At 42.2% G+C, this 26016-nt stretch overlaps 1 protein-coding gene across 1 annotated transcript in view; it reads left to right on the forward strand.

Annotated features, from left to right (window-relative positions):
• ITGA9 (integrin subunit alpha 9) overlaps window positions 1-26016 on the forward strand; it is a 447293-nt gene that overhangs the window by 93190 nt on the left and 328087 nt on the right. The window contains exons 8-12 of the mRNA XM_040433941.1: window positions 3784-3852; window positions 16738-16875; window positions 21921-22026; window positions 23794-23888; window positions 25429-25519. Coding sequence (XP_040289875.1) covers window positions 3784-3852; window positions 16738-16875; window positions 21921-22026; window positions 23794-23888; window positions 25429-25519 — 499 coding nt within the window. The remainder of the gene's footprint in view (window positions 1-3783; window positions 3853-16737; window positions 16876-21920; window positions 22027-23793; window positions 23889-25428; window positions 25520-26016) is intronic.

The raw sequence follows: 26016 nt of genomic DNA on the forward strand, positions 1-26016 counted from the left end.
TACTAACATCTTTTATTATTTTTATTGATATTTACACTCGTATAGTAGAACAAGCAGGTTACGGAGGATAGCAGTCAGTATACTTAACGGTGTCCTCCATGTTAATGAATACTTTCACAGGAGAAGTAAATTGACAAAACAATAAAGTTACTCACCTGGCTGCAGGGGTGACGTCCCATACACACCATGTCACCGCTGCAGACAATCACAGGCCTCAGCAGTCAGAGGAGAAAAGTGGTATAATATTGTCTGTGGTTTTTTTTTTTTTTTATATTATCAAATTTATTGCTTCTGGGAAAGGATTATTTTAACCAGACGTTCCCTTAAACCTTGAGAAACAGTTCTACCAAAACACGGGTCAGGCCCCTTAAAGAATGAAAGAATTAATTAGCAATTCTGAGCACAATATTCTGTGGACTCGGCAGAAATCTAGTAGAGCATGAGTTAAACATAGAAACACGATTACTGTTACCTCCTATCAGCATGGCATTTCTTCCTCTGAGCGGCATACTGGTGGGGCTGGGAGGGGGACAGGAGCATCACTGTATGATAACATGATGTCCTATCAGCCAGCTATGTGCAAGAACAATGGGGGTCATTTACTAATCTGAAATTGCCTAATACACCTATCTGCGACTTTTCCCCACTCATCCCAGGTCTAAAATTCTGGGCATAGCGTGGATGACGAAGGGAAAGGGTCAGCAGGCCCGTCTTATTCACCATTTTACGCCTGTTTTAGACATAGAAAATGGTCTGAATGTAAGGCAGCTAGGAAGCTGTTTTAAACTGACGCTGGATGTGCCGAAGTTATGGAGAGGCTGGCGCCTCTACATAACTTCGGCAGATCCACTGCTGGCTATGGGGCTTTATTAAAGACGCTGGTCTTGGTCTCAATAAATGTGCCCCATTGTACCTTTTTGTGGGGAATAACAGTATGGTGGCTTTTTGCTTAAATATGGGTTTTCTGATATGTGGTGCTATTATACATACCTTTAAATATTGCTACTTATGGTGCTATTTTAGGTGGTGGGGGCCCCCAAATTTTTGCTATGGTGCCCTAGGAATTTTAGCTACACCCCTGGAAATTACATAGATTGTATGGAAATGAGAGGAGCATAAACCTGCAGTGTGTATGATAAATGTTGTGAATGTGAACCTTGCTCAAAATGCAATATCGGGAGCTGTGCCAGAAATTTTGGAAAAACTGATTGATCCAGTCCACATCATTCACTGCTCTTCCTTAAACCTAACAAACCATATCCCATAAAAATAAAGCTTGGGAATACATACTGAGCACTGCAGACAAAGCAGTTGGTCCTGGATTGTTAAATGCTTGATTTATGATCATGTAATTGAAAATAATACTACAGGCTATATCATTTTAAGGATGTAGTCCATGTGTTCCTTATGAGATCAGGTGTAAGCGTGACCAGCTTCAGTACAATACAATGCAGTACATTGGCTGTGGTCTGGTCACAGTGCTCTGTGGAAATACGGACAGTCGTCTATACATAATAAAAAAAAAAAAAATAGCAGTATAAAGATGAACAAATTTCCCAAAATTCATTTTGGGTTCAATTCAGTCAAATCGGCTTTCAGTGGCAGATGCCTTCTTCTCTCTGTCTTCTGATCTGTAAAATGGTGGCCACCATTTTGAGTGATTCTAGCGGGACAAATCACAAAAGACATGGATTCATAACAAATTTGATTAATTTAGGATGAATTCGTTCATCTCATATTGGCAGCATTTTTTACACCATGTCGATGCATCTATACTTTTAGAGGCTCTGCTCTCTCTGCAACAGCCATGCTCTCTCCATTTTGATTGACTTGACCTGGCAGTGTAAACGTGATCACACCTGGTCCTGATCTCTCCTAAAGTCAATCAAAGTGCAGAGGGCACATCAGTTGCAAAGAGAGCAGAGTCTGTAGGTGTAATGGCAATGCCCCCACTGCTCCTAGAGGCACATTTGCATATATTAAAACTTCATTTTCCTCAGCAATGCGGGCACATATGAACATGGGACCAACACAGATGCCTTCAGCTGCCAAGCGCACATGTGACAGGTTAGCCAGTTTCATAGGGACAAATCTGCTGACAGATGCCTTTTAATGTGAGTTTCAAAAACCACTAAAAACATCATTGTCGATTTTTGTGCTTGCTGTAGATTTTGAAATCCGCATCCTGCTCTACTTGCTATTACAGTGGGTGAAATATATGTCAACTGAGACCTTCCTTTTTTGTATAAAGCCTTCTCTGCTGTGCCATATTCACTCTCCATGCATGTAGACTGAAAATGAAGTATATTATTGACTGCTGATGATAAAGGTTTGATCACTGGGTTTCTGACTGTTGGACCCTCTCATGGTCATGAGAATGGTTGTCTCTAAGTCTGTGTTGTTAATTGAGCATTATTGCACATGCTTAAAGGGGTTCTATGGGAATTGAGAAAATGAAAATACTTAAATATTACTTTATTATAAATATATTCCCAAATACCTTTCATTATCTATAGTGGCTCGTTTTGTCTAGGGAGCAATCATTAGGAGAAATAAAATAAAAACACAAAACCTGTCCTAATCGCACAGGACAAGTTACTTCACAACACTGAGCTAAAGAGCTGCCTCATCCTCCGCTCTACTCTGCTTGTCAGGGATTATGATCCGGAATACAGCTCATAAGAACTTCAGCTGAATCTCTGTAGGAATGTAGTTCACGGGGAGACATGAAGTACAGAGGACGGACAGGACATACAGTGGTTATGTGGGGCAGTGGTAATGAAGACCACATACAAGTGCTGCTACTCATTATCCACACAGTCCTCTCTGTACTTCATGTCTCCTCGTGATCTCCATTCCTACAGAGATTCAGTGGAAGATCTTATCAGCTGTATTCAGGATAATAATCCCTGACAAGCAGAGCAGAGAGGAGGATGAGGAAGCTCTTTAGCTCAGTGCTCTGAAGTAACTTGTCCTCCTGTGTGAGTAGGACAGGTTTTGTGTGTACTAATAGGATGGCGGCCATTTTATTTCTCCTAGTGATTGCTCCCTAGACAAAACAAACCATTATAACTAATGAAAAGTATTTGGGAATATATTTCTAATAAAATAATTAAGTATTTTCATTTTCTTAATTCCCAGAGAACCCCTTTAAGTCCAGATCCATTCACTGCTTATGGGACTGCTGAGCACAATGTTCAGATATCTCCATAGAAGTGAATGGAACAGTGGTCACACATGCACCCTAATACCCCATTCACACAGGGAGGCTTGAAAATCCATTCATGTGATCATGGGAGGGACCCAATGATGAGACCCTCGGCATTTATGTTGTTAGGTTATACATGTTGTTAGTGGGCCAACTTGAATAAAATTTGTCTATTTGTTTAGTAATAAGAGTCATATAATAAATGCCAGCATTCTGAAACGGGTTCTCCGGGCTTTTACTATTGATGAACTATCATCCTAGTCGCCATAGACACAGCAGCAGCAAGCAGGAAGAGAGAAGGGAGATGGCACTGCGCTCACCTTCCCTTCATACCGCTGATCGGCAAGGTTCCGGGTGTTGGACTCCCGCCAACTGATATTGATGACCTATAGGTCATCAATATTAAAAGCCTGGATAACCCTTTTAATAATGAGGCACACATCTGCAACATTGGACATGCTGCCCACAAAAATTAAAATGTTGGCGAAGGGTAGACAAGGGAAAAAAGAATGCATCCAAATGTTACATAGATATACTGTAGTATGAGTGTGCTTGACGTCATTTTTCTTTTTCAGGTCTATATCTTCAGATCAGACAAGGCATCTGGATCACTTGTTAGGATTTTTCAAGCTTTGGGAAAAAAGGTGAGTTTTCTTTGCGGTTGACTTCTGTGTTTCTTCTACAATCACTTATCTTCATTATATTTTCACTTTGATACCTGAATTATATTTCTGTGTGTGATACATCTAACCTGGACTGGATTTCTACAATAAATCTGGCCGTACACTTTAAATTGTAATATTCAGGGTTGGCCAATGATCTCAGTAGTCACCCACACAATGTTCTGCAGCTGCGTCTGCTCTGCTGGCTGACTGCATGACTCAGGAGTGGGAGCTTTTTGATGCATACTGATGCTCTCCAGAGTCCAGCCTCCAGGGACTCTCCAGGTCACTGTGGTGTTCTGTTCAGGATGTCAGAGTCAATGTGGCACTATTGGCGAATATGAAGGGCCCTCTTTCTCACAGTGCTTAGTCTCATTCTGTAATGGCGCTGGACTGAGTCACACGGGCAAGGCAGGGGAAGTTAGGCTACTTTAACACTAGCGTTTTTTGCGGAACTGTCATGGATCTGCAAAAACGCTTCCGTTACAATAATACAACCGCATGCATCCGTCATGAACGGATCCAGTTGTATTATGTCTTCTATAGCCATGACGGATCCGTCTTGAACTCCATTGAAAGTCAATGTGGGACGGATCCGTTTTCTATTGTGCCAGATTGTGTCAGAGAAAACTGATCCGTCCCCATTGACTTACATTGTGTGCCAGGACGTGACTTTCTGGAGGCAGAGTTTTGGTGTCTGCCTCCAGAGCGGAATGGTGACTGAACGGAGGCAAACTAATGCATTCTGAGCCATTCCTTTTCCATTCAGACCACTTTTGAGAGCCCTGAACGGATCTCACAAACGGAAAGGCAAAACGCTAGTGTGAAAGTAGCCTTAGGTGGAGGTGCCTAAAATTCCCATTCAACCTGGCCAGCCCCCCCCCCCAACCTCAAGGGCCCTACGGAATCAAGCACCCAGAATGTATGCCCTGTGAGTCCCCTCTACTTTCTGAAATTTCAGTCTAGTTTCTAAAACACCCAAGACAGACCAGATTCCTTGAATTGAATGAGTTATCCCAAGAGGCTTATATACAAAAGTATTGTTCTCTGATTACTATAGTTGCTGAATTACATTTTGTTATATGCACATGTGAGCCACACAAGCTACATCTATGTGTCTAATATTTATCTATCTGTCTATTTATCTATCTATCGTGGGGTTTCGCTCTGGTAGACAGAATTAGCGGACACAGTATAGAGGCAACAACAAGTTCTTTGGATCAAACAGTTCAGTGTTTTACTCACACTTTAGGCAAGTGACAAAACAAGCAGTCATAATCAAGGAAAAAGTCACCTTACGGTGTTGGTGGTAATGCACACCATGCAGCAATTCTGCCTCAAAGAGACCTTGATGATAGCAGCACCAACCTGTTTTCACGCCAAGCAGGTAGCAACCCTTCATCTAGACACAAGGATCCCAGATCCCAACACAGAGACATGGATTTTGAGCCCAGCTGCCTATTTAAGGACAGCCAGGTGCTGCCAAAACTCGGACCGGCACTTAAAATCCGTTATTTGACCTCACCTGGCTGTAAATCAGCCCAGCAGCACATGCTGGGAGGAAAATACCTGTTTTCCCAGACCAAACCCCTAACTGTGTTACATACCCCCCCTTTGTTCAACCCTGAGGTGGTGAACACACGCCAGACAGTGTACCCGGGACAGGCCATCCGCGTTTCCCTGTAACCGGCCTGCCCTGTGTTCCACCGAAAACTTTAGTTTTGTAGGGAGAGAAACCATCGGGTGACCCGGGCATTTCTGTTCTTGGCCTTGCTTATCCACTTGAGAGGGGATTGGTCAGTCACCAGGTGGAATTTTCTCTCCAATAAATAATAGCGGAGAGATTCTAGTGCCCACTTGATAGCCAGGCACTCTCTCTCCACTACGTTGACTTCCTGAGACAGTACAGCACCAAGGACTACTTCGGAGGCATTGGTCTGTACTATAAACTCCCTTTTGAAGTCGGGCGTCACCAAAACTGGGGTTCCGCACAGGGCCGACTTCAAAGTGGAGAAAGCCTCTTCTGCCCGATCATCCCAGCAAACCATTGTTGACTTGTGTCCCTTCAAGAGCCCTGTCAAGGGCGCGGCTAGAGTAGCAAAGTGGGGAATAAACCTCATGTAATAGCCCACCATTCCCAGGAATGAATTTATTTGCCTAGTGGTGACTGGCCGGGGCCAATTCCGTATCGCCTCTATTTTGTTAACTTGGGGTTTGATGACTCTGCGCCCAATGACATACCTCAATTACTTAGTCTCTTCTAACCCTATCGCACATTTTTTTGGGTTAGTGGTTAGGCCAGCTTCCCGAAGGGAGTCCACTACAGCCTGCACTTTGGGTAGGTGACTTTCCCAATCGGTACTGTGAATGACAATATCGTCCAGGTAAGCTGAAGCATACCGACTATGTGGACGAAGCACAATGTTCATTAGTCGCTGAAAAGTGGTGGGGGCGTCATGCAGGCCAAAGGGTAAGACCATATATTGATACAGCCCCTCAGGCGTGATGAAGGCAGTTTTCTCTTTGGCAGCCTCCATTAAGCGCGCCTGCCAGTACCCTTTCGTGAGGTCCAAAACAGAAAAATACCGGGCTTGTCCTGACCTCTCGATTTGCTCATCCACCCGAGGCATGGGATACGCATCGAATTTGGAAAGCTCGTTAAGTTTTCGAAAGTTGTTACAAAACTGCAACGTCCCATCCGGCTTGGGTATCAATACTATAGGACTGGCCCACTCACTTTTTGACTCCTCAATGACGTCTAGCTGCAACATTAGCTGCACCTCCTCCGATATGGCTTGTCACCAAGCCTCGGGTACCCGGTATGGTTTTAATCTGACTTTTGCCTGAGGCTCAGTGACAATGTCATGCTGGATTATGGAAGTGCGTCCAGGGAGGTCCGAGAACACATCTGTGTTCCGACTAACGAACTCCCTGGCCTCCTAAGTCAGGGAGAGGCTGTCAGCTATTTTTACTGTGGCAGCCGCCTGTCTTGCATCAGACAGAGGGGCCGGTACCTCTTTTCCTAGAAAACACGACCGCGGGCTGTCTTCTGTACGGGTTTCCCTATCTTTCCACGGTTTGAGTAAATTCACATGGTAAACCTGCTCTGACTTTCGCCTCCCTGGCTGGTGTACCTTGTAGTTTACATCTCCAATTTTCTTGTGTACCTCGTAGGGCCCCTGCCACCTAGCCAGGAACTTACTGTCCATGGTCGACACCAGAACCAAAACCGGATCACCCAGGTTAAAGATCCGGACCCAAGGCTGTCAATTATAGACCCGACTCTGGGCTCGCTGAGCTGCCTCCATATGCTCCCTAACAAGAGGCAACTCTGTCTCTATTTGATCTTGCATCTGGGTAACGTACTGAATGACTTTTTTATGTGGATTGGGTTGTTGTTTCCACGCCTCTTTGGCCATGTCCAGGAGACTGCGAGGGTGTCTCCATATAGCAGTTCGAAGAGCGAGAACCCAGTAGAGGCCTGGGGTACCTCTCGCACTGCGAACATCAGATAGGGCAGAAGGAGGTCCTAGTCCTTCCCATCTTTAGCCACCACTCTTTTCAACATATTTTTTAAAGTTTGATTAAACCTTTCTACCAGACCGTCCGTTTGCGGATGGTAAACGGACGTCCGTAGCTGTTTTATGTGCAACAACTTACAGAGTTCCCTCATCACCTTGGACATAAAAGGGGTCCCTTGGTCGGTTAGAACCTCTTTAGGTAGTTCTACTCGGGAAAACATCTACATTAACTCCTTAGCTATGAGTTTGGCCGAGGTATGTCGCAGTGGCACCGCCTTCGGGTTCCGAGTGGCGTAGTCTAGAATGACTAAGATGTGTTGATGCCCTCTGACAGACTTCGGTACTGGGCCTATGAGGTCCATAGCTATTCGGTCGAACTGTACTTCGATAATCGGGAGAGGTACTAGGGGACTACAGAAATGTGGCTAGGGGCTAGTTATCTGGCAGGTCGGGCAAGACTTACAAAACTCTTCCACTTCTTTGAATATACTGGGCCAGTAAAACCGCTGTAGAATACGATCCTGAGTTTTCTGCAGCCCAAGGTGACCCCCAAAAACGTGATGGTGGCCTAAATCTAACACAAGATTGTGATAAGCCTTAGGGACCACCAACTGTTCAATAGGCTCACCCCGTAGTTGGTTTACCCGATACAACATATCCTGGTGAACCACAAAACGGGGAAATACTGACTCTGCCCCAGGTTGTTGAGGTTCACCATCTACTATTAACACATTTTCCCAGGCGTGGGATAGGGTTGGGTCCCGATGTTGGGCGGTACCAAAATTATACCCGGAGACATTAAGGTCTGCCAATTCAGGACCCGGTGGCAAGTCCTCCACATCTCCCACCATCACACTTAGCGGGGTTATCTCCCCCTCTTCCACCGAAGTGGCGGTCACCCCTACCGCTGGCCCTTCGGTCTCAGGTTCCCAGGGTTCTGGTCTCCCCCCTGAGCTGGGCCACTCTGCTAGGGTTACCCCTGTCTCATGGGTACCAGTCACTCTCATAGCAGGCCACAGTGCCGGGAAGCACAGGAAGTTTCTCCCTATTATGAGTTCATAATGTAGATTTGTGGCGCCACCTCGTGGGTCCATCTACCAGCCACCGTAGTTAGAGACACCAGCGCGGTGGGGTAGTCTTTTAAATCTCTGTGGATGCACATCACCCAACTTTCCGGCCAGTATACTTAGTGGACCGCACCAGGGTAGCCCTTACTAGGGCCCTTAGAATCCCTGAGTCCAGCAGAGCCTCCGCTGGAGTGTCTCCTACTTCCACCTGGCACAAGTGATCTAGAGACTCTGGGGTACCTGTTGCACAAAGCCTCCTGGCATATAGCGACTGACGGTAGCCATAGTTAGTGTGCATGGGCTCAGCCCGATGGGGACAGTCAGCAGACTATCAGAGCCATGTCCGCCGTGGGTACATCCCGGGCGGGTTTTATCGGCTTAAATCTCCATTCCTGGGGTGGAGATTTCCGGGGTTTGCCGACCCCCCTCCCAACAGAACCCTCCTTTAGATTCCTGGTAGCTTCATAGCGGTCCACCAGGTCCACCATCTCAAGGGCATTGCCAGGAGACACCTGACCGATCCAGTGCTGGAGAGGGTATGGCAAAGCCCTCCAGAACATATCGGCTAACAGACTATCTAGCTTAGCAGTGGGACACAGCACGTCAGGCTGTAGCCATTTTTGCAAGAGGTGAAGTAGTGGGGTCTTGCAGGCTCACTTGGGTTGAACCCCCACTGATGCACCCGCTGGGCCCCGATCAACATTCACCCCCATTCTTGCCAGAATCTCACCCTTGACTTTCTGGTAGTCGGCCGCTTGATCGTCTGGCAAGTCGAAATACACCCACTAGAAATTGGATGCCAGGAACGGAGCAACGACTTCAGGGCACTGGTCACGGGGAACCTTTCCCTGATGGCCACTTTCTCGTACATCGCCAAGTAGGTTTCAATCTCTTCTGCGGGGGTCATCTTAGGAATCGCTGCACGGACTGCTTTCCGGGCATCGTGGACGCTCGGGGTTGCTCCTGCTGCCTGCAAAGCCATTACATGTTGTAGCAGCAACTGGTTAGTCTCCTGCTGCTTATTAGCCTCGCGTTGCTGCAGGTTTGTCTCTCGCTGCTGCAGATTAGCCTCCATGAGGGCCTTCACAACAGCCACCTCCACCAATTGTGGGGTTTCGCTCTGGTAGTCAGGATTAGCAGACGCAGTATAGAGGCAACAACAAGTTCTTTGGATCAAACAGTTCAGTGTTTTATTCACACTTTAGGCAAGTGACAAAACAAGCAGTCATAATCAAGCAAAAAAAAGCCACCTTGCGGTGTTGGTGGTAATTGACATCATGCGGCAATTTTACCTCAAAGAGTCCTTGATGATAGCAGCACCAACCTATTTTCACCCCAAATAGGTAGCAACCCTTTATTCAGACACAAGGTTTCCAGATCCCAACACAGAGTCATGGCTTCTGAGCCCAGCTGCCTATTTAAGAAAAGCCAAGTGCTGCCAAAACCTGGACCGGCACTTAAAATCCGATCCAGTATTTGACCTCACCTGGCCGTAACTCAGCCCGGCGAGGGCACATGCTGGGAGGAAAATACCTGTTTTCCCAGAGCAAACCCCTAACTGTGTGACACTATCTATCTGTCTATCTAAATCTACAGTCGTGGCCAAAAGTTTTGAGAATTACATAAATATTGGAAATTGGAAAAGTTGCTGCTTAAGTTTTTATAATAGCAATTTGCATATACTCCAGAATGTTATGAAGAGTGATCAGATGAATTGCATAGTCCTTCTTTGCCATGAAAATTAACAAAATCACAAAAAAACCTTTCCACTGCATTTCATTGCTGAGATCATTTCAGTAATCGTCTTGTTAACTCAGGTGAGAATGTTGACGAGCACAAGGCTGGAGATCATTATGTCAGGCTGATTGGGTTAAAATGTCAGACTTCACATGTTAAAAGGAGGGTGATGCTTGAAATCATTGTTGTTCCATTGTTAACCATGGTGACCTGCAAAGAAATGCGTGCAGCCATGTTTATGCAATGTTGCATAAAAATGGCTTCACAGGCAAGGATATTGTGGCTACTAAGATTGCACCTCAATCAACAATTTATAGGATCATCAAGAACTTCAAGGAAAGAGGTTCAATTCTTGTTAAGAAGGCTTCAGGGCATCCAAGAAAGTCCAGCAAGCGCCAGGATCGTCTCCTAAAGAGGATTCAGCTGCGGGATCGGAGTGCCACCAGTGCAGAGCTTTCTCAGGAATGGCAGCAGGCAGGTGTGAGCGCATCTGCACGCACAGTGAGGCGAAGACTTTTGGAAGATGGCCTGGTGTTAAGAAGGGCAGCAAACAAGCCACTTCTCTCCAAAAAAAACATCAGGGACAGATTGATCTTCTGCAGAAAGTATGGTGAATGGACTGCTGAGGTCTGGGGCAAAGTCATATTCTCAGATGAAGCCTCTTTCCGATTGTTTGGGGCATCTGGAAAAAGGCTTGTCCGGAGAAGAAAAGGTGAGCGCTACCATCAGTCCTGTGTCATGCCAACAGTAAAGCATCCTGAGACCATTCATGTGTGGGGTTGCTTCTCATCCAAGGGAGTGGGCTCACTCACAATTTTGCCCCAAAACACAGCCATGAATAAAGAATGGTACCAAAACACCCTCCAACAGCAACTTCTTCCAACAATCCAACAACAGTTTGGTGAATAACAATGCATTTTTCAGCACGATGGAGCACCGTGCCATAATGCAAAAGTGATAACTAAGTGGCTCGAGGACCAAAACGTTGACATTTTGGGTCCATGGCCTGGAAACTCCCCAGATCTTAATCCCATTGAGAACTTGTGGTCAATCCTCAAGAGGCGGGTGGACAAACAAAAACCCACTAATTCTGACAAACTCCAAGAAGTGATTATGAAAGAATGGGTTGCTGTCAGTCAGGAATTGGCCTAGAAGTTGATTGAGAGCATGCCCAGTCGAATTGCAGAGGTCCTGAAAAAGAAGGGCCAACACTGCAAATACTGACTCTTTGCATAAATGTCATGTAATTGCCGATAAAAGCCTTTGAAACGTATGAAGTGCGTGTAATTATATTTCACTACATCACAGAAACAACTGAAACAAAGATCTAAAAGCAGTTTAGCAGCAAACTTTGTGAAAACTAATATTTGTGTCATTCTCAAAACTTTTGGCCACGACTGTATGTGTCTAATATCTATCTACCTGTCTGTCTAATTTTTACCTGCAGAAGTAGATTATTTCAAACCTATACATCCAAATGTTACAGTGGCTTTAAATGCCTTATTTGTATTCCGCAAAAAAAAAAAAAAATAGCGTACATACTGTGTCTCACATTTATTATTTTTAGAAACTTTTTAGAAACTTTTTGTGTCTTGGTTGGCAAGATGTGTTGGCTTGCAGGTAAGGGTATTGCTTAGCTAAAAGGGGGTTTAGCTTGAGTTGCACCAAAAAGCTCCAAAATGAAAGAAAACCTTTTATTATGAAACACAGTGCAATCATGCAGCATGATAAAACGCAGAATGAAGTGAGCAGATTGCTATGTGTTGTTCTTTGTGACTTCAGTTGTAAAGGGGGCGATCTTTTCAGTGATGGATAGAATTCCCTGTATGTGTATACATAGTCACTGATAAGACAGCACCCATATACAACTGATGTTAGACAGAGCAGAGATTTAAAGGGACACTAAACCTGAAAAACAAGAAAAAAAGCATCAACTGCTGAGGAAAGTTTGTCTTTACCTCTTTCTTTTTAGGTATCTTCAGAAAGCAGTTTTAGCAGATTTCCTGCAGTTAGACAAGTCCGTCATTCCTACCTGCCTTACCATCTTCGGTTGGAGACAGGCTGTTATTAGTATATGTGCACTAATATGACCTCACAGTCACACAGGACGTTCAAGGGGTGGCGCTTAACTATAATACACTTCAATAGCCAGAGGACTGTGGAAGCACTGGAAACATCAGTTTTTTACAAGACCTCCTGTTTATGCAGTGATACTAGACAGTACCAGTGCACTGACACTACAAAAAGTGCTACCAGGTGCTATCAAGTTTGCCTATATAGGCAGGAGGATTTCTTACTTTCTGTCTAGGCAAATCTGACATTCATCATTCTGGGAAAGCTTGATTTTCAAGTGTTTTTGATCTGCACACATTATCTAGATAAGATTACCCTTACATTATGCAAGTAACCCAGCTTCCTCAGGATCCTGAAAGGCAAATCTGCCGAGCTATGGCAGTATTTAGGAGTGAGGGGAATATTTGTTTTGGTAGATTTAGTATTCTGCATTCTCTATCACAGTTCCACATGGATAGTATCCCAGCTTTCCCACGGCCCTGAAAAGTTGTGGCACTATTTAGGAATGGGATCAAGATTTATCTTAGTGATTTTAGTATTTAGTGGTCTATTTCAGTTCCACATGGTGGTAACCCAGCTTCCCCGGACCTTGAAAAGCGAATCTGCCTAGCTATGGCACCACTTAGGAATGGGGTGGGAATTATCTTGGTAGATTTGGTATTCTGCAGTCTATTTTCCATTCCATATAGTGATAACCCACCTTTCCTGTGACCCTGAAAGGCAAGTGTGCCAAGATATGGCACGGTACAAAATAGGAATGAGGAGGGGGATTTGTCTTGGCAGATTTAGTATTCTGCAGTTCCTATTGCTGTTCTACATGGTGGTAACCTAGCTTTCCAAGGATCCTGAAAAGCAAATTTACCCAGCTATGGCACTATTTAGGGGTGAGGAGGGGGGATTTGTCTTGGTAAATTTAGTACTCTGTGGTCTATTACAGTTCCACATAGTGGTACCCCAACTTTCCCAGGCTATGGCATGATTTAGGAATAGGGAGTAGGATTTATCTTGGTAGATTTTTCATTCTGCAGTCTATTACAGTTCCATATGGGGGAAATTCAGCTTTCCCAGGGCCCTGAAAAGCAAATCTGCCTAGCTATGGCACTATTTAGAAATGAGGAGGGCGATTTAATTAGGTAGACTTAGTATTTAACAGTCCCTATTACAGCTCCACATAATATGTTAGCCAGTTTTCCTAGTGCCCTGTATGACAAATCTGCTAGATATGCCTCAGTACAGAGAATTTGTCATTCAGATTCTTATTCAGCTTTTTCAGGCCCCTGGCTACCAATTCAGCTAGGTATTCTACAATACTGGGAATTTACTAATTCGTAAATAGGCTGATTTGGAATTCTGCAGTCTGGGAAAGCTGGTTAACAGCGTCTGCAGGACGGTGATGAGAGCATATTGGTCATGTAAAATACACAAAATGCTGCCCTGATACACTTTGTGAATATTTCATATGGTACCAGGGCAGCATACTCTGTTGTTACCAATGAAGCTCTACAGTCTTGTCACCCAGGCTTTCCAGGACGCTGAAGGGCAAGTTGTTCTAACTTTATTAAAGGATGTATTACTACATGACTAGGCAACTTTGTAACTCAGCAATATGTGAAAGCTGGGTATAATCTCTGCAGAGATGTAATGTATGGTAGGCAACAATTTGTACATACATTCTGTATACACTATATCCAAAAATATAATATCAGGACAACTGTGAGTATGTGCTGTACATGTAGTTTGGTCTCCAGCCTACCTCCACATGCTACCCAGCTTTCTAAAGCTGCTGAAAGGCAAATCTGCACAATTTTGCAGTGAACACAGGTCTATGCAAGTTAGCTATTGGTACTATGGCTGGTGCTGTTACTAAATCTATTTTCTACTATTGGTAACTAGATTATTTTCAATGAAATGGCCACACTCACTGTGTAGACAAAAATTATTCAGACTAAACACAGGGGGAGAAGACATGGCTGCAGCCTGTAGAAGCAGTGCACTGCTTTTCGAGTCTATTTTTCATAGTCTGACAAAACAAGAACAAAAAAACATAAGGACATTATATTTTGTTGTTCTTTCTTTGTTTGGATTCTGAGTTTGGTAGCCTATCAAATGTATAAAATACAAGTTTTACTAAATCCTTTCCCAAAAAATGATTTATCAATCTGCTGAGCTTCTTCCATTCTATAACATGCTGCCGGCAGATTTCTCTGCATTTTCTGGTGACAGATTTCCTTAAATTTTTACAACAAGGGCTGTACATGTACTGTACAGCGGAAGGTGAGTTCCCACATTACTCCTTACATATACGGCACAACAAAAGCCACTCACTGCGTGTAATCTGGGCTTATTCCTCCCCCCTGCTGCCCCGATCACTGCGATTGGCCGATGTAGTTTAGCAAATGTCACTTTTGGGGGGTTTACATTGTAGGTGTACCTCAGGGTCTTTTTAAATGCAATTTACTGCTCAAAAAACATTCCAGAAAAATCTGCCCTCCAAAGTGGTGCAAAAGGTCACAAAATGTTTGGGCAAGTGAGGTCAAAAAGTCACAAAAGCCTAATTTTGCGACTTTTTCAAGCCAGAATTCTGGAGTAAAGACATGATTAATCAGAGCCTAAATTTACCACTAACTTGAAGTATGACAACATTCTCAGAATTGCTTGGATAAGTAAAAGCATTCCAAAGTTATTACCACATGACAAATTTGCAAAAATAGGCTCAGTCAAGAAGGTAAAACTGGCTCTTTCTTGAAGGTGTTAATTGCCCCTTTAGGCTGCTTGATCGTGAGGCATATTATTGCTAACGAATGTTAAAAGGATGCTCATTAGCGATAATCTGCCTGTGTAAAGGTGACGCAGATTACCTGATCATCAGGTAATAGATTGTTGGTGCGGTCACCTAAATTGTTGTTTGCCAGCAGCAGATCGTGCCATCTAAACAGCCTGTGCTGCTGGCAAACAAGCCTGGCATTAGCAATTACTCCTCCCCATACATGTACATACAGCAGTCTCCTCCACTGACAAGCTAGCGATTGTCGAGAAGGAAGTGTTCTTTCCGACAATTGCTGCATTGGGCCATTATCATCCAGCATGAGCCACTTTGAAAAACTTGGCACAACTTTAGACTGCCTATCTGAATTTACACTGCCCAAATAAATTAGATTAAAATGGTAAATGTTCCCCATTATGTTATACTTTGCAATTATATCTTATATTTTTTATGGTTAATTATTGTTATCCAAAATTCTCATATTAAATGATGCGATAGATTTTGGCAATACATGTCTGAATATTTAATAGTATGCACAGTTCATCCATATGTATTTGCATTTAAATACATTTAATTCTACAGCTTTGCCCTGTGTTATCCATTTTAATACAGTCTGTTACACTTAACCTCTAGACCGTCAGGTTCTTGAATCGTGTTACAAGATCAATGTCACTAATACGTAATTGTGCTCATTGATCACTGTCAAGTGGACATTAACATGACTATGGACAGTTATTGAATATGCTAAAGCAACCATTAAATAGATTAGTGACGTGTTCTTGTGTAATTACTGAAGAATTTCTCTGGCGCGGACTGAATGGGACTTTTACGTACTGCTGGAATAAATCCTATAGTTGTTAATTGGTAATTTTACAAAATGCTGTCCCTTAGCTCACAAGCCAAATTGTAGCTGCCAAGTTTGGAACACTACATGTTTTATTCATATGGAAATAGTTATAAAAAAAAAAATGCATGTGACTCAATAAAGATTTCAGGACTATATACTGTACATGATGGCACTGGAAGGTAATTTTTTATTTCCCAATTGTTGCTGTTTTCAGAGTGGAGTTGGTAGAAGCAAGGGAAGAAGAAGAAAATAAGTCCTAGTGTAGGTAGCTCCTTTATATTACCTGTTTTGCAAGGCACCGGCCAGATGACTATATCAGGGATTCCGGTCTGTCTCCATTTACAGCACAGTTATATAAAGTAAGGTCCAAGGCTAAATAATACCTCCAACTCGGAGGTAAGTGGGAGCAGTAACCTCAGTTTTCCAAACTAGTCTAGCGTGCACCATTTTATTTAGTTAATATGATTTTCAAATTGGACAAGGACTCTATTTTTTTAGAAACCTTAAAGAATTTCCTGAGTTTGGGTAAAAGCATCAGGGAATTGGGGTGATTGCATTGATTAAACTCTTCCATTGCTTCTCGTGCCTTACCTCCAGTTACCCACTTCCAAATTAGTTGCACCTCTGTACTAAACTTAGTCACCTCTCTAACTATGTGAAAGCAGTGATCCAGCCATATATAATACAATTAAGACATGAAGAAAAGCAGCATAATAAATCTAATCTATAAGGTAAAAATAAATTTAAAAAAAGAAAGAAACAACCATGTTCTCTCCTTTCTGTTATCAGAACTTAATGCAGAAGTCTTTATGTGGGCAGAAATACTGAATGCTTTGTTATGACTCAACTTGGTTACAGATGGGCTCTTACTTTGGCTCCTCCTTATGTGCAGTTGATCTGAACGCTGACGGCCTATCAGACCTCTTGGTAGGGGCTCCCATGTACTCCGAGGTTAGAGATGAAGGACAAGTTACTGTGTACATCAACAGAGGAAATGTAAGTAATTGTTTTTATGCTAAAACATTGGGATGTTAAAGGGAATTTGTTTCTACAATTACACTGGAAAAAGCATCACCACGTACAGTTTGCATTTCCGTCTGTGAATGCTAAGAGGAAAGCAAAAAAATGTCTGTGTTAAATTTGTATGAATAGAAGATTTTTAAATGTTAGAGGAAATATACACAAAGGGGGAGATTTATCATGAGGAGAATTTTTAAAGTCATTTTTTTGCTGAAGTCTGCATTACTGTAATTTGCACCAAATTTATCAAATGTTACACATTGTTTGATAAATTTGGTGCATCTTTAAGTTTAACACTGCTATCTTGAGATGTTGCGCTTTTAACAGCATCCAAAGGTGGATTGGCCATAGACGGGGAGATTTCCCAGTGGGCCACCCTAGCTACCAGCCGGGTACATAGCAATCTGATCCTCTCAGCATTAGTTAATGCTAGGACCATCAGATATTTGAGCACCTGGCGTGCGGCAGCAGGGTGGTGATACAGTTGAATACTGTGGCAGGTTTTCTGTATTTTGTGCTGCACTGTAGTATTTGGTTCTGCTGGGGAGGAATTTTGTGCTGCACTAGGGTATTGCTGCCCCTGTCTACTTGTGTTGTCCCTGCTGCTTGTGTTAGTCCTGCCTACAGCATGGGGCCACTTTTATTTTATTTTTTTCCAGAGGCTTTTTTAAGTGCTCAGTCCTCCCCTGACAGTATCCATTTACTGAAGAAAGATTTGGACAATTTTCATAACTTTTTTTTTTTTAAAAATTTAGCTCAACAGGCTAACCACATCTAATTTATCACCCACTTTTCAAAATTGAAGTGAATGGTATAAAATGCAAATGTCACAAAATTAGTTTCTCCAAAAAGCTCAAAAAGACACAAAAGCCCTATTTTGCGACCTTTTGAAGTCTTCTGAATTTTGGAGTGCAGCACGTGATAAATTCCCCCCAAAGTGTTTTTAAACTCGATCATTTCTCCTCCAGCTACATCCTACTTTTAAAAAGGAAACGACAGGAAAAATTCATCAATACTGCTCTGTGCGAATAATGTCTTAAATGTTTGTTCAAGGCATAGAGATACGTTAGCAGTGTACTGCATGGTGCAATTCATTTATGGTTATAGACAAGAAACTGTTACATAGTTACATAGTTAATACGGTTGAAAAAAGACATAAGTCCATCAAGTTCAACCAAGGGATAGGTGGGGACGTGAATCGCAGAAGGAAGTGAGACTCAGATTTCTACACATTTTCATAAGCATTAATGTCATTTACTTTTAAGAATTCATCTAAACCCTTTTTAAAACTGTCCACTGTCCCTGCTGTGACCACGTCCTGAGGAAGTCTATTCCACAGATTCACAGTTCTTTCAGTAAAGAAGTTTTGATGCTGTTGTATTCTTAATGGGAAATGTCTTCATGGCTTTACTGTCACTTTAAAAGTTCACTACTGTACTTTCTTTGGGATTATATTAAGGGGAGCACAGATGCTTCTCTAGGGCCTCCGCTTTGTGATTTCCCTTAGACATCAATCTATTTTACTTGCAGACGTATAGTCATTTCCTAGAATTTACAGACTTTGTAACCCAACATTACATTTGGCAGCGTTTCAACAACTGTGGGTCTTTCCTTCTTCTGAGTGTTTCTTACAACATGAAAAGACAAATCATGGATGTACAGCTTTGCCAGCTGGAAATGGAAGATATTCAGTTTACTGCCTCTCTAGTAAGCCCATTACGTTAATCAGGTTTCTATTGTCTCTGACCTAAAATTGGTTTGGTTATTGCTTGATGTTGTTTCAGCTCCCTCGAGCTCACAGACTTCATTAGTCCGGATTTTATTTCCCCTTTAATAGAAATGTATTGCTGTGCCTTCCAGTATTTGGAATTTTTTAAACTTTTTTTCCCGATAGTTTTATATTTTTTAATCAAATATTTTTTGAATTGCTGAAAAAATTGTATTGTTACCATGTCTGCTGGGATTGTGTTTCAGAATGGTTGTATGTGAAATTACCATAGTATTTCTAACGTCTCTCCACTCTACTCTCCAGATCACATCTCACCACCTGTGCACTTGACCCAATCCCATCCCACCTCATCCCTAACCTCACCACAGTGTTTATCCCAACCCTAACTAATTTCTTCAACCTATCACTAACCTGTGGTGTCTTCCACTCTGGTTTTAAACATGCTACCATTACACCCATCCTCAAAAAGCCTTCACTTGACCCATCTTCTTTATCCAGTTATCGCCCCATATCACTTCTTCTGTATGCCTCAAAGCTACTTGAGCAACATGTCCATTCTGAACTGTCCTCTCGCCTCTCCTTCTGCTCCCTCTTTGACCAGCTACAATCTGGCTTCCAACCCCACCACTCGACTGAGACTGTCCTTACCAAAGTCACCAATGACCTACTAACAGCCAAAACCAAAAAAACATTACTCTGTCCTCCTTCTCCTTGACCTGTTCTCTGCCTTTGACACTGTCGACCACTCCCTTCTGTTGCAAACTCTCTCATCTCTAGGCATCACTGACCTGGCCCTCTCCTGGATCACATCATACCTCACAGACCGGACGTTTAGCGTCTCCCACTCTCACACCACCTCCCCGTCTCATTCCCTCTCTGTTGGTGCCCCACAAGGCTCTGTCCTAGGACCCCTGCTCTTCTTTATCTACACTTTTGGCCTTGGACATCTCATAGAGTCCCATGGCTTTCGGTATCACTTTTATGCTGACGACACACAAATCTACCTCTCTGGTCCAGACATCACCACCTTATTATCCAGAATCCCACAATGCTTATCTTCCATATCATCCTTCTCCTCTCGCTTTCTAAAACTTAACATGGGTAAAACAGAATTCATTATCTTTCCTCCATCTTGCTCAACCCCCCAAACAGACCTATCTTTCACGATCAATAGCTGCACACTCTCCCCGATCAACCAAGTCCGCTGCCTTGGAGTGACCTTGGATTCTGCCCTCTCCTTGTGACCGCACATCTAAACCCTTTCCACCGCCTGCCGGCTTCAACTCCAAAAATCTCCCGCATCCACGCTTTACTCAACTTTAAATCTGCGAAAATGCATGTACATGCCCTCATCATCTCCCGTCTAGACTACTGCAACATTCTCCTTTGTGGCCTTCCATCTAGCACTCTCGCATCCCTCCAATATATCCTCCACTCTGCTGCCTGACTAATCCACCTCTCACCCTGTTACTCCTCTGCCTCTCCCCTATGCCAATCCCTTCACTGGCTCCCCATTGCCCGGCGACTTCAGTTCAAAATACTAACAAATACATACAAGGCCGTCCTTAACCTGTCACCTCCTTACATCTTTGAGCTACTTTCCCGATACATCCCCACACGCAATCTCCGATCCTCACAAGATCTCCTTCTCTCCTCTTATAACCTCTTTCCACAGTCGCTTCCAAGATTTCTCCCGTGCTTCCCCCACACTCTGGAACTCGCTACCCCAACATATCAGACTCTCACCTACAGTGGAATCCTTCAAAAGAAACCTAAAAACCCACCTCTTCAGACAAGCCTGCAACCAGTAACCCTGCTGCCTCTATACCGCCATGACCAGCTTCACCCTCACCTACTGTGTCCTTCTCCTATACCATGTAGATTGTAAGCCCTCACAGGCAGGCCCCTCTCTCCTTCTGTACCAGTCTGTATCTCGTCTTGTTCATGCTTCGTGCAATTGTCTGTATTATGTATCTATACCCCTTTTCATTTGTACAGCGCTATGGAATGAATGGCGCTTTAATAATAAATAATAATAATAACGTCTGGTACAGACACATACACCACTTGTGTGCTCCATGTTTTTCAATATAGCACGTGCCTTTTGGCTAATATGAAAACTAGCTAGCAACACCAGATTATACCTAGCATTGTTCATTAACATAGTATGGTGGAAAACGTGAGTAAATCAACATAGAAAGGGATTCTTTACGGTAAGAGCAGTGACACTATGGAACTCTCTGCCTGAGGAGGTGGTGATGGTGAACTCAGTAACAGTTGAGGAGCTTGGATTTATTTTTTGGAGTGTAATAATATAACATTATAGCTACGAGATTTTTAGAGATGGGTCATTGGGTCTAGGGAAATATTGTGATGGCCAGATTTGGATTTTTTTTTTCCTAAGAAAATTGGCCTTTACCTCATGGGAATTTTTGCCTTCCTCTGGATCTACTTTTCAAGATAATAGTATGAACTGGATGGACATATCCCTACTATTTTACAAAATAATTTGCACTCCCTTCCATTCTGATTGTCTTTAGTGTCAGAATATGCATTGGTGACTTAGACATGAGTAAATCAATTTGTCACAAATCTAATTCATTAAGAATTTCCCCCAAATATTCGTATATACAGATAGATTTCTGTGAATAGCTCAGTGGCTATACTACAGTTTTAATTACTTACAATTACACAAGTATTCAGATCCCGTTGCTGGTTTGAAAAACGTAGAATATTTTTAGTTGGAAAAACCCCTTCAACACTGGCTACCATCCGTTTACCCATAGCCATATATGTTGCTGTCTCTTTGAAATTACTGTCTTGATGTTAAAGATCTTCAAAGAGGTTGGGCCCTTTCGATTCAGATTGAATTTATTTATACCAAATCAAATCTGCTGATTTATTCGTTCAGATTAGACCCGAAACATTTTGGAGGGAAATTCACTCATCTCTATTGGTAACCATACTTTCTTCTAACATAATTGGGTCTGTAAATAGACCCTTTTTGAAAAATCTCTTCCACTTTGGTGCCACTCTATTTGCTGTGAATTCTCAGCACACCATTCCCTAGGAAGCATTTCTTTTGTGCAGTTTACTGTTAACACTGTCTAGTTTTTACTTACTGTTTATTGTTTGTTTTTGCAGTTTATAGAAATCATACTCCTCAATGTTATTTAGAAAGCTAATTCGCCTCTCAGGTGCTTCCTGTCTGTGAAAAAAGCTACTGTCCATTGGGATAGGATTCTGTTAATGTGTAGTTTTCATGATCCCTCTTTTGTTTCCTGTTTGCTAGGGAGTAATGGATGAACAAACTTCATTGAATGGAGACAATGCATATAATGCACAGTTTGGGGAAAGCATGGCTAACCTGGGCGATATTGATGATGATGGGTATCCAGGTCAGTATTCACTAATGCCAATGAACAATTTGAAAGCTTATACATATTTCATGTTATCTTTTTCATCAAGGCTGGTGTTCCCATACTGCAGTCTTGATCCCACTGCATTGGAATGAGATGCGCCTAATATAAAATCCAATGCAAATGCCTCTCAATACATTAGTCTCATCTTTAGCCCTCTGTGCTCCAGGAACTCAAGTCTACAGCAGCCAGAAGCTGGCATAAACTTGAGCTATTAACTTATGCCAGTTTCTGGCGCCAGTTTTAGTAAATCTGTCAGGCAGCGGGAAGCACCATCCCTAGCACTAAACCTGTGTGGCAGGTGGTCAGCAGCCTGCACAGGGCAGTGATCAGTAATGAGCGTTGTTTGGTCCTGATCATCAGCCTGTGTAAAATGGCCTAGTTTTAGTGATACAATCATGGCATAACCACATTATGTATAGACATTTAAAAATTGCAGGTTTCACTGAATCTTTTCCCTCAAAACGAGTTATCTATCTGCTCAGATCCTTCTCCTATAACCTGCAGATGGCACTGAATTTTGTGGTGACATGTTTTTATTAAAGGGGTTATCCCATGATTAATATAAAAAGTGAAAATCAATCAAATACAATCTCTATCTACCAAAGCTAGAACCAGTGTTTTACCTCTCCCCATTCGTTCCAATACTCTTCTAGATTTATTTCAAGCTGGCAGTTTAGGGGTGTCCTTCCTGCTCTCTCCCTGTAATTGTTATAGTTTCTTATAGTAGATATGTCTGGTAGCATTTGAAGGATGGAACTGAGCATGTGCGTCCCCCTTAGTGATGTTATTGTGGAGAAATAAGTAAAAGAACAAATAGAAAGTTGGTGCTGTACAGATAGATTTTATTAAGTAACTCAGTGGTTATACTGAATATTTAAATACAGCAGTATTCTGATCCAGGTGCTAGAAACATGGAGAAGATTTTTTGTGGCCTTTCATTTTGCATCTTAAGATCTACATGAAATAAAATCAAAGCTCACTCTGGTATCATTTCCTAATAGCATCTAAGTAGATGTTCAGCACAAAGGCTCCAAGGCCTTGCTTATCAGTGTTTTTGGCTGCTTTCATGGCTATATGTAACGGTTTCACATGCAGATATCATTGTGTCAAGAGAGTGATGATGTCTTTATCTTAGCACAACATACATTTAGACTTTTCAGCCATGTTTTATGCTGCATTTCTTACACGCTGTGTATAATCTGCTGAATGAAATCACATTTTTAGCGTATTGCCTGCATTAGTTTGTTGCATTCACTGGTAAAATATGGATTTATGATCGAAATGTAGATTAAAGCTCTACTTTTGGGGATGCTATAAAGAGCTTTTGCAGGTATTTCTACAAATATATTCAGTAGTACGGCATTAAGATATATAGACATTATCTCAAGCCTACTAAGCCACCTTTACACTCCTTCCCTCTCGGCCACTTCACACAGACAGTACTTGATCATGTTTGTGGTTTTGGCTTACAGAAGCTGAAGAAAAACACTGACCACACACTGAAGATGTGAAAGTGGCCTAAGTTTAGCGACAATTCTGAAGTGACCTGAGACAGATTGGTTGCTAGGGGGCATTTTGCGTAACAACCCCATTGAAAATGCTGTGGTTGTTCAGCAATGTATCCATATAAACCGGACTGTGAGACGTGATGTCCAGCAGAAAGCTGTAAGATCTGTAAGCATTGTTCCCATCAGTCGGCATTATCTAGCATTGATTTGTTCATTTATTATCTCTTTTAAACAGATGTTGCAATTGGAGCTCCAAAAGAAGATGATTATTTAGGAGCTGTCTACATATATCATGGTGATGCAGATGGCATTGTTCCTCAGTACTCAATGGTTGGTATATCGTTGAAAGATATGATGCAGGGAAGCTCTTGAGTCTTATCTGTGCATATCTAATATTCATTTTCACTATTATGCAGTAGAGATTATATATTGTGTTTACTGCACACATAACCGCATAAATGCACATAAAACCGCGTTAATCTGTCTAGATGTTTTTTGTTTTTTTTAAACTCATGATGTTCCCTGTTTTTTAGTTAAGTAGAATTAATAGTCTATATTCGGAATATTCTTAGTTAAATCGAATGTCCAGCATGGACTATGCATTTTCAGCTGTGTTGTCATGTTATTTACTGTATATGGATCAGCCTGAGAATTGTATCCTGAAATGAATAGGCTTGGAGTGTTGTATGGCAAATAAAAACTTCTTTGCTTGTTTTGCAGAAGTTAAAACTATTTATAAAAGTGTCAGAATGTTAAAAGACCTTACTGATCCTTTGCTGCTCTTGTTGTGGTGCTTTCTGGTCCACCGATGGTCTCCACGTGCCTTTCGATGTTTGACTGCTCTGCCAATCACTGGCAGAGGCGGGTCACTGCTGTGTCCAGTGATTGGCTTAGTGGTCATTTCCTGTGTGTTGAGTGGCACCAGGAAGCAGAGAGCGGCTGGGGATCAGGACATGACTGTTTGTTTTGTTTTTTTGTTTTTTTTACAGCATTCTGAGCCTTTCCTAAATAATTTTTGGGCTGGACAACCACTTTAATAATCTGAGTGATGCTATAATTCTAATAACTGCACAGATAACCCAATTTTAGACCCCCTCTCTTGGTTCCGGAAGTGTAGCTTCTGCTGTCATTTCTGCACAGGTGGAGAGCTTCTTCCTTATCCCTGTTGGTGATATAAATGTGGCTTGCTGTCTGGCTTAGAACATTAGCTAAGCCATTTCCCTTTTCCAGTACAGCTAATTCAAAAACTCTGAAGGGGTGCCTTGGCTAATAAACTGAGCCACACAGTTAGCCCCCTTCCAGCACCTCTGTGACAGAGGGGGAGGAAGAGTTTGCCTGTTTTGGAGAGATTTGTGAGAACATGTGAGTGGGTCTGTAGTTGGGCCATTAGTGCAGTATTCAGAATGAAAGCTTATATCACATTTGGAAAACAAGCAAAGAATTTTTTTTATGTTGCAGGACAATCCCTTTAATGCTCATACTGTACAGTATGAAAGTTAAAGTACTGTAATTTCTCCTGACATGTCTACATGCATTCCCTATAAAATTTTGGATCCTCTTTTCTTAGAATGGAAATGTATGAAAACATTGACAAGTGGGCATTACCATTCTTCTTGTTAGTAGTGTGCTTCCCAATACAATCTGATGGTTAGCTACGATTGGTTGGCAATGGCAACACCCAGTTATCAATTTACTCACACATTTCCAAGAGAATTATTAAAGGAATGGGACAGTTACCAAACTGTCCTCCAGTATTGCTAGTGTATGGGGACTGCACGTGTCTTTGTAAAATAGACATGTCAGCATAGCTGATGGGTCCATAATTCAATTTTATCATTACTTTTACTCTTACTCTAATATTTTCATTTAGCGGATTTCTGGAAGAAAAATTAACCCAGCTCTAAGGATGTTTGGCCAGTCAATTTCTGGAGGTATTGATATGGATAAGAATGGCTATGTAGGTAAGTTAAAAAAACAGCAGTTTTTATTTAGACATGGGTTATTTATGATGCTAAAGTTTTATGAAACAGTCCAAAGCCACATTATAAAAATCATCTACACAAAGTGTTGTCATAAGCCACTGCTATGCAAAGGATGGACAATTCACATTGTCTATTGTGTGTTCTTTCCTTTAGCTTAGGTATGGTTTTCGGAGCACAGTTCAGCTAATAGATGAATATGCTGAATTCCTAGCTGACATGCTCTTTGTCTTTCATTTAAAAGCATTTTTCCTTTGACAGTCTTAAAACACCCATCAGTTTAATCACTGCATTTACAGGCAGTTAACCTTTTAACGTCTGAGTGTACTTAGTGTACCAGTTTTCAGTTGATTCTGGGGTAAACACAGAGCTTTTGCCATTTTATCTCTATTTATGGTGTTAATAGCTGCCCTATAACTGGATAGTTATACAATTGTTTCTACGTTTCTGTAGAAGTAAGGATTAATTTTGGACATTAG

This window comes from Bufo bufo, chromosome 5 (genome assembly GCF_905171765.1).
Source record: "Bufo bufo chromosome 5, aBufBuf1.1, whole genome shotgun sequence".
Classification (NCBI taxonomy): domain Eukaryota; kingdom Metazoa; phylum Chordata; class Amphibia; order Anura; family Bufonidae; genus Bufo; species Bufo bufo.